The sequence below is a fragment of the Hetaerina americana genome, unplaced genomic scaffold (assembly GCF_022747635.1).
Source record: "Hetaerina americana unplaced genomic scaffold, ioHetAmer1.1.p SCAF_1, whole genome shotgun sequence".
In the NCBI taxonomy this organism is placed as follows: domain Eukaryota; kingdom Metazoa; phylum Arthropoda; class Insecta; order Odonata; family Calopterygidae; genus Hetaerina; species Hetaerina americana.
This window is the reverse complement of record NW_027286069.1, coordinates 41,110,285-41,127,781: the sequence shown is the minus strand read 5'-3', so window position 1 is coordinate 41,127,781 and position 17,497 is coordinate 41,110,285. Positions and strand designations below refer to the sequence as shown.

The window sequence follows — 17,497 nt, the reverse complement described above, 5'->3', positions numbered from 1 at the left end:
TTGAAAGTGCATATGTATACATATACTACCTTGATCAAAAAGTTCCCGGAATAACCACCGTGTGGCGCTCCCATCGTTCCGATTTGAGTTCTGTTTTTTTTGTTAAATTGGTACATCTGTTGTTGATATTCCCTTTAAATCTTAGTGTCATAACTTGACATTTGCAAAAGTTACGTAGCCAAGAGTACATCTATCTCTGTGTGTGTTGGCGATTTTTTACAATTGCAGAAATGGATTTAAATTTGCAACAACGAACTTGTATTAAATTTTGCGTAAAAAACGGATTTCGTGGCGCACGGACGTTGGAAAAGTGTTTCGGCAACGATTCTCTAAAAAAAACGGTCGTTTACCAGTGGCACGAGCGGTTCAGAAGTGGTCGTGAGTCAATCGAAGATGATGAACGCAGTGGCAGACCATCGACATCGAAAGTCGGTGAAAAAATTGATAAAGTAAAAGAAATGTTGGTCAATAACCGCAAATTAACCATCAGAGAAATAGCGGAGGACTTGAACATTGCCTATGGATCCGCCCAAGACATTGTGGTTAATGATTTGGGTTTCCGTCGTGTAGCAGCAAAGTTGGTGCCAAAAGACCTCAATTTCATGCAAAAAAGAGACCGTGTTGACGTCGCAAAAGACATGATTTGCGAGGCTGAATCCGATCCCACATTCATCAAAAGGATCATTACTGGAGACGAGACGTGGGTTTATGAGTACGGCACGCAATCCAGACATCAGGCAAGTGAATGGCGTTCACCAAATGAGCCGAGACCAAAAAAACCACGTCGTTTTCAGTCAAAAAAGAAGGCAATGCTGACGGTTTTCATGGATTACAACGGTGTAGTGCATCATGAATTTTTGCCAGAAGGCCAGACAGTAAACAAAGAGTATTATTTGGGCGTTATGAGACGTTTGCGTGAAGCAATTCGCCGAAAGAGACCAGAAATGTGGGCAGAAAACTCGTGGATTTTGCACCATGATAACGCACCGTCGCACAGTGCTATCATTATTCGTAATTTTTTGACGAAAAATGCAACAAATACCATCCAACAGCCACCGAATTCACCTGATTTGGCTCCCTGTGACTTCTTTCTGTTCAATCGAGTTAAAAAACCATTACGGGGAACGCGTTTTAGCAGCCGAGAGGAAGTAATGGAAAAATCGCAGGAAGCACTGATGGACATACCGAAAACCGAATATAAAAAATGTTTCGAGGATTGGATCAAGCGCTGGCATAAGTGTGTTGCAGTCGATGGGGATTACTTTGAAGGGGACAATATAGATTTAGATGAATAAACTTGTATTTTTAATTTTCTGAATAAATTCCGGGAAATTTCTGATCAAGGTAGTATATATATGTATATGTGTGTACACACACACACACACACACACATATATATATATATATATATATATATATATATATATATATATATATATATATATATATATATATATATAATATATATAAATGTGGGATTTCATCTAAGTGACACGGAAGTGATGAATAACAAACTTGGACAGCAACAAACAATATAAGAACACATAAAAAGATCACTCACATGTTATTTCTTGATCATTTCGATGGAATTCAGTTCCATCTTCATCGCAAGAAATAGAAGTAATGACTGAAGTTTATTTATATATATATATATATATGTATATATATATATTGATATATATGCTTTCATAGATGTAACACGGAGGTGCCGAATAGTACAATACACAGTAACACACAATATAGAAACACAAAAAAAGAACACTCACACGTATTTTCTTGATATTTCGACGGAAACAATCCGTCTTCCACATATATATATATATATATATCTATGTATATATATATATATATATCTATATATGTATATCTATGTGTATATATATATATATGTATATATACTACCTTGATCAAAAAGTTCCCGGAATAACCACCGTATGGCGCTCCCATCGTTCCGATTTGAGTTCTGTTTTTTTTGTTAAATTGGTACATCTGTTGTTGGAAAAATCGCAGGAAGCACTGATGGACATACCGAAAACCGAATATAAAAAATGTTTCGAGGATTGGATCAAGCGCTGGCATAAGTGTGTTGCAGTCGATGGGGATTACTTTGAAGGGGACAATATAGATTTAGATGAATAAACTTGTATTTTTAATTTTCTGAATAAATTCCGGGAAATTTTTGATCAAGGTAGTATATATATATATATATATATATATATATACATATGGAGGTCATGGTAGTCCAGGGGGTAGAGCGTTGGACTACTGACCGGAGGGTCCTGGGTTCAATTCCCGGGCAAGGCACTCTGGGCGCCTACAGTTCCACCCAAGCTATGTGATTTTTCGGGTACCGGATCTTCCTGGGAAACCATAACCGGCACAGGGAAAGGAACTGGCCCTAATACCCTGATGTGTGAATTTCACACGCCATCGGGCTTAGTACTGGGTGAACTCTACAGTCACCTACCAAACCAACCTTCGGGTTGATTATTGTGTTTATGGTTTATATATATAAATATATTTATGTATATATATATGCATATATATATATATATATATATATATATATATATATATATATATATATATATATATATATATATACATACACACACACACACAGGGTCTGTACAATAAGTATCGACGCTGGTTCGCTATAGCCTCAATGGAGCAGTTGATGGGGGTCCAACAGGTTGGCGTGGTAGAGGGGTCCCCCACCACTCAGGCACGCTTTAGTCCAGTCGCCTCTGGGCATGCCTTGAGACAGGAGGCAGATTTTAGTGAAGTGTAATTTTTTGTGGTGTCGTCGCGCCGGTATGGAGTGCACAGTCAAGCAACCCTACGCTGTGAAGTTTTGTATAAAACTCGGGAAATCCACGTCAGAGACCATTGAACTCATTAAACAGGCTTATGGGGATGATGCCATAAGCCGCTCAAGAGTTTTGAGCGGCACAAAATGTTTAAGGAAGGCCGGGAGTTCCTCAAAGATGAGCACCGCGTTGGACGCCCGATGACCGCTCGAACCAATGCTCAGGGGGCCAAAGTGAAAACAGTTTTCGACTCTGACAGGCGTTTAACCATCGCCCTTATCAGTGAGGAGACCGGCCTTTCAGTTGGAATCATCCACACCATTGTAACAGAGGATCTTATGATGAGGAAAGCGTACGTGAAGCTGGTGCTGAAAGTCTTCAGCTAGGAGCAAAAACTGTCGCGGTTGGAAATTTTGCAAGAAATTTTGGACTGTGTCCAGGAAGAAGATTTTCTCGACAATGTCCACCTGACTTTTTCTTGTTTTTGTGAATAAAAAGAGAACTCAAAGGATATGGGTTCGACTCCATTGAGGCGGTTCAAGCGACGACGTAAAGGCTCTCACCAGTATTCCAGAAACAGACTTCCAGTGGGCTTTTGACGGGTGGCAGATGCACCAAACTAAGTGCATCAATGCAGAAGGAATGTGTTTGGAGGATTATTTAGCAATTGTAATGATAACTGCAATAAATTTTGATTTTTGGAACCAGTCCTGATACTTATTGCACGGACCCTGTATATGTGTGTTCAGCTATGTAACTGACCAACATTATCAATAAATTCCTTAAAAATATAGTCCTGGATTAGATGGCACCCCAGGAATAGTCATGAAAAGGTCATTTAATACCATTAAAGATCAGCTGTTATTCTTAATTAATGAATGCCTAAAAATCTGAATTTTCCCAAGCCCTCTTAAATCAGCCAAAATACAAAGGCAAAGGTTGAAAAATGGCCATGAACTCTTATAATCCCATATCCATGTTGAACCAGTTGGGGAAAATATTTGAAATAGTTTTCTATTGCAGTCTAGTATCATATTTCGAAACACATAACCTTCTTCTCCATCTCTCCACATGGATTTAGAAAAACCAGGTTCACTACAACAGCCATATATCACATGTTGAATCAAATGCGTTTGCTTTTGGATAATAGAACTGAAACTGAAGGATTATTTTTTGTTTTCAATTAAGCTTTTGACTGCGTCAATCATCAGCTATTCTCATATAAACTGAAACGTTATGGTATAAGAGGCACATCCTATAATTGGATGGAATCATTTGTAGTTGCATCAGTATGTGGAGCTCTCAAGAAATGGTTCCAAATTTGTTTCTCCTAGTCGAGAAGTAACACTGGGTGTTCCCCAGGGTTCTGTACCTCAGCCTATTTTATTTTATATTAATTATCTACCAGATAAGCTTAAGTACATTAAGGGAATAGACCATTATTGTATGCTGACGATACAAATATTATTGTGTCAGCTTCCTCAGAGGGCAGTTTGACAGAAAGAGAGGCTACAGATGCACAGATTTTCAATGAATGTTGTCTCCCTAACTTCCTAAAACCCAATATAAACAAGTCCAGCCTGATTTATTTCACTAATAAAAACAAAGTTTTCCCAGCAATTTCAGTAAATGCAGCAGGTGTAAGCATTCCCCCAAATTCCAGCACCCAATTCCCGGGAGTTGTCCTGAATAGAAACATGTTTTGGGAGGAACAAATTTTCAAATTTCATATAAAGTTAAATTCCCTATGCTTCCTCGTAACAAATGTCAAGCATTCTGAAAATTTAGAGGTCCTTCTATCCATTTATTATGGTTAATTTTCTTCTAGTGTTACTTCTAGTATCGTCTTCCCATATGGACATAATCTTTAAAATCCCAAAGAGGATAATATGTATTATGAGCAATGCTCCTTGTGGTGCACCATGTAAACCTCTTTTCAAAAGAGTTAGTTTTTCACCAGTACCCTGCATGTGTATATATATATATATATATATATATATATATATATATATATATATATATATATATATATATATATATGTGCGACAGGTATGGGATGAGAATCAATATTAATAAAACAAAGGTTATGCGATTTTCTAGAAAGAAAAAGGCCAAGCTTAACATTAAAATAGGAGGGCAAAAACTAGAGCAGGTAGAACAGTTTACGTATCTCAATAGTTTTTTGGACCAACACGGTCAAAGTAGTAGGGACGTAAGGAGAAGAATTGCGCTAGGCAAAGAGGCTTTCACAAGGAGGAGGGAGTTGATGACGGGGACTTTGAGTAAGGATGTTAAGAAAAGTCTCTTAAAAACTTTGATATGGAGCGTAGCTATGTACGGTGCGGAAACGTGGTCATTGAAGCAGGAGGATAGACGTAGATTGGAGGCTTTTGAAATGTGGGTGTGGAGAAGAATGGAGAAGGTAAAATGGACAGAGAAGAAAACAAATGAGGAAGTACTTGGTATGGTGGGCGAAGAGAGGGGTTTGTTGGGAGCAATCCTATGGAGGCAGGAAAAGTGGATGAAGGGGGTGTTGACCGGCAGTGGGATGTTGAAGACTGTGATAGAGGGTAGAATGTTGGGCAAAAGAGGAAAGGGAAGGAAGAGGATAGGGATGTTGGACGGGATGAAGGGAGGAAGAAAGTACTCAGAGATGAAGAGGGACCTGATATAGAGTGATGGATTTTGTGTTTCGTTAGGAGTAATAAAATATTTGTTTGGTAGTTGTGTCCATCGAAAAACCTACCTTAACCGGTAGATTACCTTAAAAAAAATATATATATATATATACATTATAAATATATCTCTTCAAAATGGAACGCTCTTTCGGCGACGCACAAATACATAAAAACACAGATGTAGATTTTTAAAACATAGAAACACAAGGAAAGGACACATTTAGTTTTGATGCTTAACATTTAATCCGTGACCTCTTCCAAATTATTAATAACAGTCAGGCCACATCACTTTAATTCCCATATTGCCCCTCTATTTCGTTTAAACGCCCATTGAACATCTTCAAGTCAACAAAACCAACTGCGAGCACCCCCGTCTCTTCCCAGCCCCTATCCGCACCATGCAGCAAATGTTGCCATCTTCTAAGACCCTACCCCTCCCTTATTACCAACTCTCAACCCGACGCCACCTGCACCTCAAAAAACATTATATATTGCCTCTCCTGTAACTTCCGCCCTACCTTCTACGTGGGCGAATGCATGACCACCCTTTCCCTCCGCATGAATAACCATCGCTATTCCATCAAATGTCCCACCTTCCTTAATTTTCCCATCCCTAAGCACACTGCTTCCCACAACCAATCTTTTGATGACTGCTTCTCCGTTTCAGTGGTTGAAACCCTTCCCAAATCTGCAAGTATCATAGAAGTGAGGACCCGCAAGATGGTGCATTCTTGGGTGTCCCAGTCATTTAAACCACCCAGGCTGAACCAAGCCCACTAAATGCATCCAATAGCTGCCTACATATCCCCTCCCACCCCCGTATTCATTTCCTATTGGTCCCGTAACTCTCCTTTCCTCACCTCTCCCCCGCACATGTCCTCTCTGCTCTACCCCGAGTACGCCATTCTGATGATGACGATTGGGCCGTCGAAATGTCAAAACTACATATGCGAGTGTCTTTTCTTTGGGTTTCTGTTTTAAAAATGTACATCGGTTTATATATATATATATATATATATATTAACATTAACACAGTAATCAACACGAAGGTCGGTTTGGTAGGTGATGGTAGAGTTCACCCAATACTAAGCCTGATGGCATGTGAAATTTGCACATCAGGGTAGGGGGGCCAGTTCCTTTCCCTGTACCGGTTATGGTTTCCCAGGAAGATCTGGTACTCAAAAAATCACAAAGCTTGGGTGGAGCTGCAGGTGCCCAGAGGCTTGCCCGGGAATCGAACTCAGGCCCTCCGGTCAGTAGTCCAACACTCTACCCCCTGGACTACCGCCACCCACATATATATATATATCCCTCCCTGGACTACAACCTTGATGTGGTGGGGGGCTTGTGCGTTCTGATGACTCTTAGAGCTGTGCTGGCGGGAGTAATAATAATTGCTCCTCGTAGGGTCACCCATGCCAGCTAGGTCAAAGGTTAGGTGCCAGACGAAAGGTAGTCCATGCAGCGTCTGTTCCTCAGTGAGGCGGCTGCAATGGACTCTGACCCCAGTAAGTGATGGTGTCACGTTAAAAACGCTATTGAGGAAGGCAACGGGAAACCACCTCAATTATCATTCCCAAGATTTAAATGATGGACAATACAGAGATTTTTAGTCCTGGCAACTACGGGGCTCGGCCCAATCGGCCGTGTGTTGTGCCCGGCAGCGGTGGAGGCAAGGCTTAGCGGTCGTCATCCCACAAAACTCTTGCAAGAGAAAACCGGCAGCAGCAGGACAGAAGTCGCAGGAGAAGAAGACCACATTAGTTAGAATAGTAACGTGGAATGTTAGGACAATGATGAGGACAGGGAAATTGGAGAATCTTAAGCCAGAGATGGAAAGGGGAAATATAGATACTTTAGGTCTATGCGAGTTGAGAAGAAAGGATAGCGGGGATTACTGGAGTGATCAGTATAGAATAATACACAGCGGCGGGGACGAGAGCCAATGAGGGGTTGCCATTGTATTAAATGAAGAGGTAGGAAGAAGCGTAGTCAACATAGAGCAGGTAACGGATAGAATACTACTAGTGGAGATAAAAGCAGAACTGACGAACTTGGTTATTATTCAGGTATACATGCCACCGAGCAACCATAAGGAAGAAGAGGTCGATAGGGTATACGATCAGTTAGAGGACATAATCGCGTCTGTTCCTGCAGGGAAATATTTGATAGTAATGGGGGATTTAAATGCGACGGTAGGCGAAGGAAGAGATGGTGATGAGGTGGGGGACTACGGTTTAGGCACGAGGAATGACCGCGGGGAGAAAGCAGTTGAGTTCTGCAGGAGACAGGGGTTAGTCATCACCAACACTTGGTTTAGACACAACAAAAGATGCAGGTATACATGGAAAATGCCAGGTGACTCAGAAAGGTTTCAGCTAGATTATATCCTGGTTATACATAGATTTAAGAACAGTGTGATAAATTCGCACAGCTTCCCGGGAGCGGATGCGGACTCTGACCACAATTTAGTTGTTATGAAATGTAGCGTCCGTTTCAAAAAGATAAGGCAGGGGCGGCAAGTTAGGAAATGGAATGTAGAAGCATTCAATGGTTTGAAAAGGAAGGAATACAAACAGGCGGTAGAGGAAATCATGGAGGATGGCGAAGAGCTAAGTACTATCGAAGAAAAATGGGAAAGTATCAAGAAAGGGTTGTCCAAAGCCGCAAAAGACACTATTGGAACCGTTAATGCTAAAAGGACTAGGAAACCATGGATCACGGATGAGATGATTACAAATATGGATGAGCGGAGAAAATGGAAGAATGTAAATACAGAATTAGGAAAAGTGAAGTACAAAGAATTAAACAATAAATTGAGGCGGGCAACAAATAAAGCAAAAGAATCATGGTGGAAGACACAGTGCGAGGATATGGAAAGTCTGCAGAGGAAGGGTGAAATTGGTGCGCTGTACAGGAAAGTTAAATCTTTATCGGGAAGTAAGAAAGGGAGATCTATAATAACAGTTAGAGATAAGGCGGGTAAGGTAATAGTTGACACAGGAAAAATCCAAGAGAGATGGAAGGAGTATATAGAAGAACTGTAGAGTAAAGAACTTAGACCAACAAAGTTAGACATTGAAAAGGAACATGACGTAGAGGAAGATAGCTTAGGTCCAGGCATACTAGACGATGAGATAGAAAGGGCATTAAGGGAGATGAAACTAAATAAGGCCGTGGGGGTGGATAACATTCCCGTGGAACTATTGAAATGTTTAGGAAAATGTGGGAGTAAGAGGCTATATGGGCTGATTCGTATTATTTATGAGGAAGGAATCTGGCCGGAAGACTTTGTGAGATCAGTTTTTGTTCCTATTCTGAAAAAGGTAAAGGCTACATCATGTGAGGACTACAGGACAAAAAGTTTGATATCCCACCCAGCTAAAGTTCTTCTCAGGATCATTAACAGCAGAGTATTAAAGAGTGGGGCAAATGATTTGGGTTTAGGAAGGTATGAGGTATGTGTGATGCCATTGCAGTAATGAGATTATTAATCGAGAGGAATATAGAACATAACCAGGAAGTATTTGCCTGTTTTGTAGATTTCGAAAAAGCATTTGATAGAGTGAATTGGGAAAAACTAATAAGTATATTGCAGAAAATAGGAATAGATTGGAGGGAAAGGAGGCTAATCCGCAACCTGTACATGTCTCAGACTGCTCAGGTGCGGATGGGGAACGGGGAGTCCGGATGGGCTGTGTTAGGAAGAGGTGTAAGGCAGGGTTGCCCATTATCACCTTTGCTGTTCAACCTGTATGCAGAGGAAATGATTAAAGAGGCATGGGAAGAACTGGAGGTAGGAATGAAAGTGGGCAGGGAATTCGTAAAATCAGTTAGGTTTGCTGATGACCAAGCTTTAGTTTGTCAGTCAGCCTAGGGGCTGCAAGCATTGCTGAGTGAATTGGAAATTCAGTGCGACAGGTATGGGATGAGAATCAATATTAATAAAACAAAGGTTATGCGATTTTCTGGAAAGAAAAAGGCCAAGCTTAACATTAAAATATGAGGGCAAAAACTAGAGCAGGTAGAACAGTTTACGTATCTCAATAGTTTTTTGGACCAACACGGTCAAAGTAGTAGGGACGTAAGGAGAAGAATTGCGCTAGGCAAAGAGGCTTTCACAAGGAGGAGGGAGTTGATGACGGGGACTTTGAGTAAGGATATTAAGAAAAGACTCGTAAAAACTTTGATATGGAGCGTAGCTATGTACGGCGTGGAAACGTGGTCATTAAAGCAGGAGGATAGACGTAGACTGGAGGCTTTTGAAATGTGGGTGTGGAGAAGAATGGAGAAGGTGATGTGAACAGAGAAGAAAACAAATGAGGAAGTACTTGGTATGGTGGGAGAAGAGAGGGGTTTGTTGGGAGAAATCCTATGGAGGCAGGAAATGTGGATGAAGGGGGTATTGACTGGCAGTGGGAGGTTGAAGACTGTAATTGAGGGGAGAATGTTAGGCAAACGAGGAAAGGGAAGGAACGTTGGATGGGATGAAGGGAGGAAGAAAGTACTCAGAGATGAATAGGGCCCTGATATAGAGTAGGATGCTGGATTTAGTGTTTTGTTAGGAGTCACAAAATGTAGACCTGATGTAGAGAAGGATGTTGTGTCACTAGTACTAGGGGTCACAAATGATTTAATTTGTAATTATGCCCATCCAAAAACCTACCTTAACCGGTAGATTACCAAATTATATATATATATATATATATATATATATATATATATATATATATATATATATATATATATATATGCACACACATACATATTTTGTATTTTATCTAAAATTGTGAAGTTTATATCTGATGTGTCCTATATTTGTGAATATGCACCAAATCCCCAGACAAATAAATGCATTATTATTATCACAATTGATCACATCCTTAGTCCTTCATCTTTTTGGGCAAATTCTTAACCCTACAGTTCCATTCTCTTAAGAGGCTATTCGCATTTGGTGGATTGGGGGATTCTTATTTCAGGAAACATTCATGACTCATTATACATATGAAATGTGCTTGTACTAACATAATTAAAATGATATAATGGTTATTCTGACTCTAACATGTGGGGGTGAATGTCAGGATTTTCTTATCACCAAATGTAAGATTCTCTAGCACTTTGAGACTCTCTGGAGAGCATACAAACAGAGCAAGGCTGACAATAACATTCTGTTAATTCTAGGGCTACTTAGGTGAAAACTCTGCGGACTACCAAGACTAGGTTTAATCAAGTTGGTAAGCCTTCAATGATCGTATTAATAAATCCTGAAGAGGATGATTCACTGAATGGACTGGTGAATAAGGCTAAAGCTAAGGCTCCAGGCATTATCTTTATGGGAGAAAACCATACACACAGTAGTCAAACCTAAGGTTGGTTTTGTAGGTGATGGTAGAGTTCACTCAGTACTAAGCGTGACAGCGTGTGGAATTCACATATCAGGGTAGGAGGGCCAGTTCCTTTCCCTGTGCCGGTTAAGGGTTCCCAGGAAGATTTGGTACCTGAAATATCACATAGCTTGGGTGAAGCTGCAACTGCCCAGAGAGGCTCGCCCGGGAATCGAAACCAGGCCCTCCGGTCAGTAGTCCAAGGCTCTACCTCAGGACTACCGCGACCCAGCTACATAGATGTGGGGGAAATCAAATGGCACATATGATCTTCTTACCAACAAGTTACAACTAACTTAGTGTCGCTATATAGGTCTGGTCTGGGTAAGATCAAAGTATCCCTGATTCAAGAATCTTCATTTCACAAAGGCAGAAACAGAGGATTCAGCATCATGACTAAATTGTTTAGTGGTGAATTGGTCAAGAGATCTGGTTTATTTATTTATATCAATGGGGAAACTGATAAACGTTGAGAAACCTCAATTTATCTCTTGAGATGCGATGGCTACGTTATTTACCTTTGAGAAGTGATGATGATGCTATTTCTGAATTTTCTATCACTTTCCAGGACATAATCCTTGCATCAGCGGGAGAACTGGAAAGAAAATACAACTGTAGATATTGAAGCCTGCCCATTGAATGTGGCACCAATTCCTTCCAAAGAGTAAGAAGAATTTCAGACTTTAATCTAAGATGTAGTACTTCATAGAAATTTCTGGAGAGAGTTAAGTTGTGAATACTTTGTAGATATAATATAGGCAAGGATAAAAGTGACTGAGATAACAATGAACCAAGAATGTAATGCATACACAGGATCCATGATTGGTGAGCATCTGGAGAGATATCTTTCCCAGAAAGCCAACACATCATATTCCTAATTAGTGAAAACACCAAGGAACAATATAGGGATATACAATTGAACCAAAACTGGGTGTAATATAGATTCAGAATAAGATAGTGATGGGAATACATTTCTCCTTGATGTGTATTACATGTTGCTGTATTTCTTGTTTTTATTTGCATCCCCTGTTAATTGTTAGTCTACGGGTTTACTATACTTCCATCAAGCATTTGTCCAACAACCACAGTGGTACACTCTTCGAGGATGCCTTGGCATCCTTGAAGATCTTTGAAATGTGTGGATGTAGCTCTGGTACTAGAGCATTGCATTTTTTGATGTTAAGTGTTGAAGTGGGTTTTTAAAGTGAAATGGGAGCTGATGGAGAGCTGTGTAGGCATCAGACTAGGCTAGTCACCATGTGCTATATGCAAAGATATGGAATAGATAAATATAAGGCATTCACTCCTGTGGTCAGAGGCTCCATCAGGCTATTGTTCAAGTGACAGTAGGAAAGGACTTTGACATTGATCACCTTAATGTCACAACAGCCTTCCTTCGTGGAAATTTGGAAGACCTTAATGAAGCAACCAGAAAGTTTTATGAGCAAGAGAGAAGAGAATAAGGCATGTCTACTTAAAAGGGCCATCTATGGTCTCAGGCAAGTTTCAAGAATCTGGAACAAGAGGCTTCATGCAGATCTTATGGAGAAGGGGCTGATTCAGTTCAAGATGAAGTTCTGTATTTACTACAGGATGGACAAATATTGTAACAATATTTGTGGCATTTATGAAGATGATTTTCTTCTTTTCTAAAAAGACAATATACAAAAGAAGACCCCTTTAAAGAAGTTCAGTAAGCAGGACCTTTTAGAAGTGAGAAGCTGCCTTCGGTTACAAATCAAGAAAGGCAGACAGTTACTACTGACCAGCAGCACAATCAGGACCTATTGAGGAACTTTGAGAGTGAAACAGCCAAACCAATAGAAACTCCTATGAACTCAAGCCAGAAGCTAAAGAAAGCTGAGCCAGGAGGAGGTGCAATGGAACTGTACCCATTTCAGTATCTGATTGGATCCCACTGTACATTTCTGTGAATAGCTGACCTTATTTCCTGATGTATCTACTCAGTTGGCTTAGGTTAACATCAATTTTGATCACAGCCACTGGAAGGCTTGCTTGCAGAAAGGCAGTTTATGCTTGGGTATGATAACGAGACAAGTGATTTCTGCTTAACATTCAAAAGGACTGGGGAAAAACTAATTGGTAATGTGGACTCAGATTGGGGAAATGATGAAATGAACTGTAGATCTTACAAATTTCTTTTTCTAAACTAAGTGGTGGGGCAATATCATAGGAGTCAAGAAAGCAAAGGACTTTTGCTCTTTCAAGCATGGAAGTAGAATATATGGCTCTAGCTGGACACTGTAACACGGCCATTAACTTAAAGGTGAGTTTTTTGCTGTTAATCATGGTATCAATAATAGTAGCTATTCGGTGAATAATTCATTATGGGTAGGATATTCAGCTATTGGAGGAAGGATGTAGACAAACCTCGCATCAGCATACCCTGCTCTTAACAAAAGGCAACAAGGAGTCGACCGTTTCATATCCCATTTTATGGGCAGTGTACGTGACCTGAAGTTCTCTCCACAAAATCTGCCATGTAGGGATCGGCTAGGTAGATAGAATATAGAAAACTGTTATTCCCAGCCGGAGAGGCAGCTCAAAGAAGTAGACTGTAAGAGGGGATTTGACTCAGGGAGGAGTCTATCAACACTCTAATGGAACCTTGTTATTGACTGCTTCAGCAAAGAAATTAATAATGTCGGCATTTATATAAAATGTTAGGCTGATGATTTGGAGGTACTTTTGACCATCATGTATCTAGCTATCAAAAACTTAGCTGCACCTCTCGGAACATTGTGATGAGTCTTTCAAAAAATCGAATGCACACTAAAATGCCTGTTTGAGTATTACTGCGGTTAGGAGACCCATTCAAAATCTGTTCAGATCTATGGTATTGCAAGGTAGCGACCAAAATCATCTGCTTTGGGCACATCAATTTATTAATAACTTTTGGTTTCATAGGATAACTTCTCATCATTTTAAAACTTTTGTTAAATTATCTTCACTGTTTCAAACATTGCAAAAAAATGAGAAATAAGTCTACACAGATACATTGAGTAGAACTTTGTTGTGAATAGCCAATTATAGGCTGAATTCCTTACATATCTGCCATATAATATAGTTATCAAATTCAAATACTGAATGCTGAAGTTTTAAAATTAAAAATTCTATCTAGTCAGTTCATATAATAATAAACGCAAAAATACCAAAAATTAACTTGGGCAGGAAAGATTATGTGAACCCTAGTAGATCATCATGTGATTGATAAAGAGTGGAAATGCTCAAGGTGGGTTCTCAGGCATTCATTGTTATGTGATGTTTGGAAAACCCTTCTCTCCACTCTATAGGTATAAGAAAGAGGCCTAGTGTATTGGCTGCAATGATTATATGACATAAGGGTGGATTCTATCATTTTTTGGGATAATGACCTTCATACTATGACTTGATTACTAGATGAAAGGTTGTCAGCACTTGATATTGAAAATTTTTGTCATTCAGGACAACATCTTCAGATCCCTTCCCTTCTCCTCTTATTTATTTGATAAACCCTTGGCTGAATGGTACACTATCTTAGCAGCCAGTGAGGCTCTCTGCATTTTATAGCACAACGAATGCAGAAGCCAACATCTCCACCTACAAAATTTAGGCTTAGCAGCCATGTCTTCACCTGAACTTGTTGGTTTTCATTTCAAATAGATCTTTTTCATAGCTTCTTATCCATCCTTTGTTTTATCTTCCCACTCAAACTCTCCTTGGAGTGGGTATTTAACTCCACCTCTACACCACAGTGCCATTTATAGCAGCAACTGAAGACTTTTTGCCCTTCCTTCTCACTTTAAGGAAGTTTTAATACTGAAAAGAAATTGAAAATTAACTGTTTAGTGAGGTAAGTACTCGAATACGATTGCAAAAATTGACCAGCGTGGACATAATTAAAGGGGTTCCTAGTAAGGGAAGTTATCGAGGATATTTTTTTCCCCATGTGGACGTAAGCTCCACATGACAGGATCAATCCTCACCTTGACATAATATGAAATTTTATATCTAATCATTTACCTGCTATGAAGCCAAAGTGATTCACTCAAAATATAAATATCAAACATTTATAATTATTTAACTTCATTAACCAAACATTAAATCACATTCTGAAAATGATAAAGGTACGTAGCTGACATAATTAATTGAAAATATACGGAACACAAAAAGAAGATATAATGCAACAGGAAAGATTCAAATTCGCAATAGTCTCAATAACTTTGTCTAACAAATGATGTTAGGATAATTTATGCCAGACGCGAGGCAACAATTTAAAACTCATGTTACAACGAGCGCGATTATACAGAGAGTAATAAATCTTTGGTATGGCCTAAACAGTTTTCGCAGTAATATTCAAGCTCTGATTTTCAAAGTGAGAGTAATGCAAATTAGGTGACTCGTATGAATCCAGGAAGTAATGACATAATTTAACCTACCATTTTATGAACTGACGATCCCGTTATATTAAATAATAGCTGGAAGCCGCAGGTTGACATTTTTAAAGAGAGAGCGTGTATCGCGCTGCCACCTAGAGGCCCATGAAGTAATTGCTTATGAAGTAGCAGAAGCGTGTTAGACAGACGAGTTCTCACTGAACAGGTGTAGTTGGGGTCCTGGCGTTTGCAGTGGCGGTGTGGAAAGCAAGACCGAATTGAGTATCTGCACGGTATTTATGCGTGTACGCAGTTTTGCACAAATCTACGGAAAACCCAGGAAGCCCTTCCTCAGTGGACTATAAAATAGAAGTTGCAGTATCTGTATGTGACGTCAGAGGACTCAGTAGAGTTGGCCATTTTCCTGTGAATCAATTTTGGTTGTTGTCAAGTGAGAAACAGCTTTGTTTAGTGAATCATTTTCCAATGGCCCTGCAGCCCACTAGCAGTGCTCTTAGAGCATTGGCCCTAGAATATAAAAGTTTGCAAGAGGAGCCTGTTGAGGGTTTCCGTGTTAAACTTGTTAATGATGACAACCTCTTTGAATGGGAAGTTGCAATATTTGGACCTCCTGACACATTATATCAAGGTGGCTATTTCAAGGTATGTACGAATCTTTAAATGGTATTGAAAACCGAAACTGAGCGATGATATATGCAAAATTATTCAATACCATTATTTTACTTTGTCCCAGAGTAGTGGGCATCTAGTTTAAATTCCGTCAAGATTTATGAGCAGTATGGTAAACAAAATGACGGTTAAATAAAATAAAACTGTGAATGTCCGCTTGAACATTGAAAAAATGAATATTTTGTTATTTCTGGTTGAGCAACGTCATGAACATGTTAAATTATATATCTTCCATAATTTGGCGAAATAATTTATTTTGAAGTTTTAGCATCTAGTAGTTGATTTAAATGTACCTAATTGTTGTAGTATGTTCATTGATTCTTATAATTGAATATTTTTCGGGAAGAAAATTTTTTCTGGTGGTATTTTGTTTTATTAAAGATTTTGATATTGTTACGAATTTGTTTAGAACCATATTTCACCTCACACGCTGGCTGAACTATCGCTAACTTGTGATTCAATTTGTATGCGTCAGTTAATTTCCTCGATTGTGAGTTGAAGAAAAATACATAGAAATGTATACATTTAGAACTTATGTGCAGAAATTGTTTTTGGAAACTTTCATGTCACTATTCATTCTAATCATTGAGTGTGCGTAATACTTCTATGTAATGGTCATTTAAATGCCTATGATCAATATTGATACTGAAATCTATGTCGCAACTTTAAATGTGAATTGGTAAGGAGTGCTTCGGAAATTGATTCTTTAGGATGATTGTGCCAGTATGTAGTCGAATGTTACTCTTAATGTGTTTATTATTGGTTTTTAATTAAAAACTATCTAAAAAATTTTCCACTAGTCGGTTGAATTACTCGTCGTTTCTAAATTTTATCCTTTTCTCCCTCCTGGAGATTTGTTACTGTTAGGGATTTAAAGGAGTCTCAACTAGAACTATATTAACTGATGCTAATGGACTGTAAGCAATATTTATCCATGGAAATACCATGGCGTTCGAACATTTGTGTAGTGTTTTTTTGAAATTTCGTCGAACTTAGAATCCAATTTTCTGTAATCGAGAGGAAACTCCAGTGGTCGTGGAGGCTTAAAATGTAAAACTTGGATCAAACCAACTTCGTCATTCATTAAGTTCATATTAGATTCATTGATGATTTAATTTGAGGTTCATGCATATCTGAGATCATGTACATTTGTTTTTTCTTCCTAAGTGATCCATGTCCTGAAAACGTGCACTCATTTTACAGTTCATCAGTACAACTTTAACAGTGCACACACTGTTTCAATCTGCCTTGTATATTTTCTCGCCTTCAGACGCTGTATTCCAGGATGCCATGGGCATTACTGTGAAAAATCTTTCTGGCCTTGAGAATACAAGGGGCCACGTTTAAATATTCTGTATTTAGAAGTTCTATAAAGGTCTGAGATGTCAAATCTAAGTTAGAAGTGTGTTTCTTTTCTTTCATTTTCATGAACTATAAGGCATGTCGCATGAAAATGGGGAATTGGAAGCTCTGCCTTACCGACTGTAAGTGGCAATGCACTATGTTAGGTTTTCATAATTGGTGTGGTTTACTTTGCACTTAAACTTTATATCGATGTT

General features: G+C 39.1%; 1 protein-coding gene across 1 annotated transcript in view; it reads left to right on the top strand.

Annotated features, from left to right (window-relative positions):
• The first annotated feature begins 15,455 nt into the window (after positions 1-15,455).
• The window catches only part of LOC139690936 (ubiquitin-conjugating enzyme E2 R2), an 80,446-nt gene continuing 78,404 nt past the window's right edge, over positions 15,456-17,497 (top strand). The window contains exon 1 of the mRNA XM_071588580.1: positions 15,456-15,911. Within this exon, the coding sequence (XP_071444681.1) occupies positions 15,735-15,911 (177 nt within the window). The 5' untranslated portion in view covers positions 15,456-15,734. The remainder of the gene's footprint in view (positions 15,912-17,497) is intronic.